This window comes from Carassius carassius, chromosome 10 (genome assembly GCF_963082965.1).
Source record: "Carassius carassius chromosome 10, fCarCar2.1, whole genome shotgun sequence".
NCBI lineage: Eukaryota > Metazoa > Chordata > Actinopteri > Cypriniformes > Cyprinidae > Carassius > Carassius carassius.
Genome location: NC_081764.1, coordinates 27,357,287 through 27,360,627, shown reverse-complemented (window position 1 = coordinate 27,360,627; position 3,341 = coordinate 27,357,287). Strand labels below are relative to the sequence as shown.

General features: G+C 35.4%; 1 protein-coding gene across 1 annotated transcript; it reads left to right on the top strand.

Moving 5' to 3' along the window:
* Positions 1 to 581: 581 nt before the first annotated feature.
* On the top strand, positions 582 to 1,787 carry rprmb (reprimo, TP53 dependent G2 arrest mediator candidate b). The gene has a single exon (XM_059559448.1). It carries the CDS (start codon positions 848 to 850, stop codon positions 1,163 to 1,165), a length of 318 nt encoding a protein of 105 aa, XP_059415431.1. The 5' UTR covers positions 582 to 847; the 3' UTR covers positions 1,166 to 1,787.
* The last annotated feature ends 1,554 nt before the right edge of the window (positions 1,788 to 3,341 follow it).

Genomic DNA, 3,341 nt, shown 5'->3' with positions numbered 1-3,341 from the left:
CTTCATAACTTGAGCAAACCTTGCCAAAACGCTAGCCAAGGTTAGCTCAGTAATACTCTTACTAGCATCTAGTACTATTATTAGGCCATTTATGAGAAGACATCCACATTTTTACTAGTAACAAATCTTAAACATATCCTAATAGTTACTAATTGCTTATTTACTTGTTATATGTAATGACTTGTCAGAATGGTTACTTAAGATACAAATAAAAGAACACCAGTACATCAGTTATTTACTAATTACAACTGGAATACATTATAACCAAAAGTGATGTTTGAATCACATACTTACAATTTAATGGCAAAATCTGCATTTTATGTAATAGTTGTTTGCCACTACTAGTAAACTGACTAGAAGCAAAATCATAACAGCTAGTATGTAATGAATAAGTATTAGTAATTAACTGAATACAGTCTCTATTGGAATGAGCAAAAATGTACTAAAATCACTAGTGAGTGACTATTAAAATTGGGTAGCCAACTATGTAGCATACAAATTAGTAGACACTGGTTAGTTAGACATTTGAACGAGTCTAAGTTTATTCCGGCCGCTAGTTTTCAGCTTGTGTCAAAGGGGGCGCAGTGTGAACTCTAGTCGCAGGGGACGAGCTCAGCCTTGATTGTGTGAGTTCTCAGGAGTCAGACCCCTGTCCTCTGCAGACCAGAGCCCCATATTACCTGAACAACAGGTCCGAGTAGAACCATCCTCTTTACTGCATGTCGGCCCATTCATTCTGTCAAGCTCTTCTTTGCTCTTGTGACTTTAAAGCACTGAAGGAAACTTCACTCGCTGTTTTATACGCACCTGCTCCTCTCTTCCAAAGGAACCCGGATAGTAATCCAGAATGAATTCAACTGTTTTTAACGACACAGACAGTGTTTTGTTTTCCAACAGAAGCAGCGAGAGCTTTCTTTCGTGCTGTAATTTGTCCTCGGTGGTGACGGACAGCGGGTTTGTGTCCGCGGCGCTGGACGAGCGCAGCGTGTTAATCACGCGCACGGTGCAGATCGCGGTCATGTGCGTGCTGGCGCTCACCGTGGTCTTCGGCATCTTCTTTTTAGGCTGTAACTTGCTCATTAAGTCCGAGGGCATGATCAACTTTCTGGTCACGGAGAGAAGACCGTCAAAGGATGTCGAAGCGGTCATCGTGGGATCGTACTAGTGCGTAAAAGTTTCATGGTCAGATGGGGCGTGCATTGGTAACGTGAAACTATCCGCATCGACGATAGAAGAAACATAACATTTATGATTCAGTGTTGACCGTTTCCACTGGGAAAAAGTAGTTACTGAGAAAAGTAAAGATGAAAGTGTATACCGTGCGACCTGGAGACTGCAATGAATATAAAATAGATGAGAGGAAACATCTGGACTGTTCTGCCCACCCAGTGGACCATGAGTGATTAATATCCATGTGATTAATGCTTGTGAAACAAACTGCTGTTTCAGACTGCCGAGATTTATGTGGTGACTACTGCGTACATTTTGAGTAATGCTTTTAAAGTTTAAATAAAGGTATAATCATGTGTAACTAAAGCACTTCTTAACGCTGGATGTTTATTTCGTGCAATATTCAGTGACAGATGTCTTTGCTCTGCTAACGTATCTAATTTACTGTTAAATTACATTTGGAAATTTTTATGTTGTCCAGCGAAACTCCGGTTTGCACTTATTTTGTTGTAATTTGCATGTTTATGGATGAATTATGTGTCATGGATTTATTACAATGAGGTAATTATGAAACTGACAAATGTAATAGATATCTGCGTCACTGCAACCTCGAAACCTTTTTTATAAAGTGCAAGTACAAAATAACAATCATAATTTCATTGTCTTGTTTTTTTTTTTTTTTTTTTACAGAAGCAGATATCACTACATATGAGTGTGTGTGCATGCGTTTCATTATCAGATAGAAAGGGAAATATGGATTAATATTGTTATGTTTCCTAGCCTTGGGCAAATAATCATCTCATTAAAGACTGGACAAAACAACAAAATCAGATCAACAGCAGTTCAACTCGCCTGTTTGAAATAATTGGGTCCAAAGGTCTAAGAGCATTACTGAAAACTCTTTATTCCAATTACTTACTTTCATTCTTGTAATAATTTTTCCATTATATTATCACCATAATAAAATGAGTTAAAATATGCATTCAAGATAATCTTTTTAATCAATCATATTCATTTTACACCACAGTTCTTTAAAAGTTTTAAATTTCAAGGTTAAAGCTGAATTTGTCCAGAATTTGTAATGGTTTCTGATTTTTGGTTCCTATAGCTAACAAGACCCCAATGTGCTTTTCAAATAGTTTTTTAACATGAGAGAAAAAACACACCTAAAGAATGCATGTGAACTATATTCTAGCAACAACATGACTAAATAACTGACTTTACTTTAACTGTGACATTTAGTTTATGTACATGACACACATCTCAGCACAGATCACCCCATTACCTTAACCTTGTATGTCCAGACCAGTGTTTGTTTACCTTAGGCATATTTTCACTCTAGTACACACATCAGTGCGTCAAACAGCTGTGCAAATCATAAACACCAGAATGCAAAAAGTGTCATGAAATAGGCCAGCACTTGAGTTTAACATTGAGTTTTTACACAACTCACATTTCACACAACTCCACTCTGCTAGGTCCAGGGGCTCTTGAGTTTACAAAACTCCTTTTCTATGTTTGTGCACTTTAGTTTCATGATTGTCCACGTATTGCACTGTTATATATTCTTTCTTGGCATCTATGGTTCCATGACAAGGTTCACAAAATGTTCTTTATAGTGAAAAAATGATCTTTAAAGGAACCCAAAATAGTTCTTCTATAGCATCACAGTGGAAAATTTTTTTTTTAGGAATGCAAGGAATAAATGCTGTCATAATAAAAAATGTACTCTTTGGAAAATAAATCAAATAAACAGCCTGAAATAAATAATAATAAAAATGGTTTATTATTTATTAAAACTAATTAAATAAAAAAAAGAGATTAATAAAAAAAATCTTTAAAGATAACATTTTCATTTAGATTAACCTAGAATACTGAAATTAACTAAAATCACAGAAATTAAAATAAACAAATGAATAAAAACTGTACAGACATTTAAAATAAACACCAAATAAAAAAAGACAAAAGCTTAACAAAACTCTAAATATTAACCAAAACTATAATAGTTTATTATCGATATTCCATGGAGCTCTTCATGTGGAGGCAGACCATGGCCAACATCAGATATTTTTTTCACATTCTAGCCAGTATCTAAGCAACATACATTGTCTCTGTTTTCATTCAGCTTGTCCAACTCCTTATCCAACAGAAAGCCAAAACAAGGCAGATTC

What these genes read in the sequence shown, in the direction of transcription:
- rprmb (XM_059559448.1), top strand. Translation starts at nt 848, where the DNA reads ATGAATTCAACTGTTTTTAACGACACAGACAGTGTTTTGTTTTCCAAC.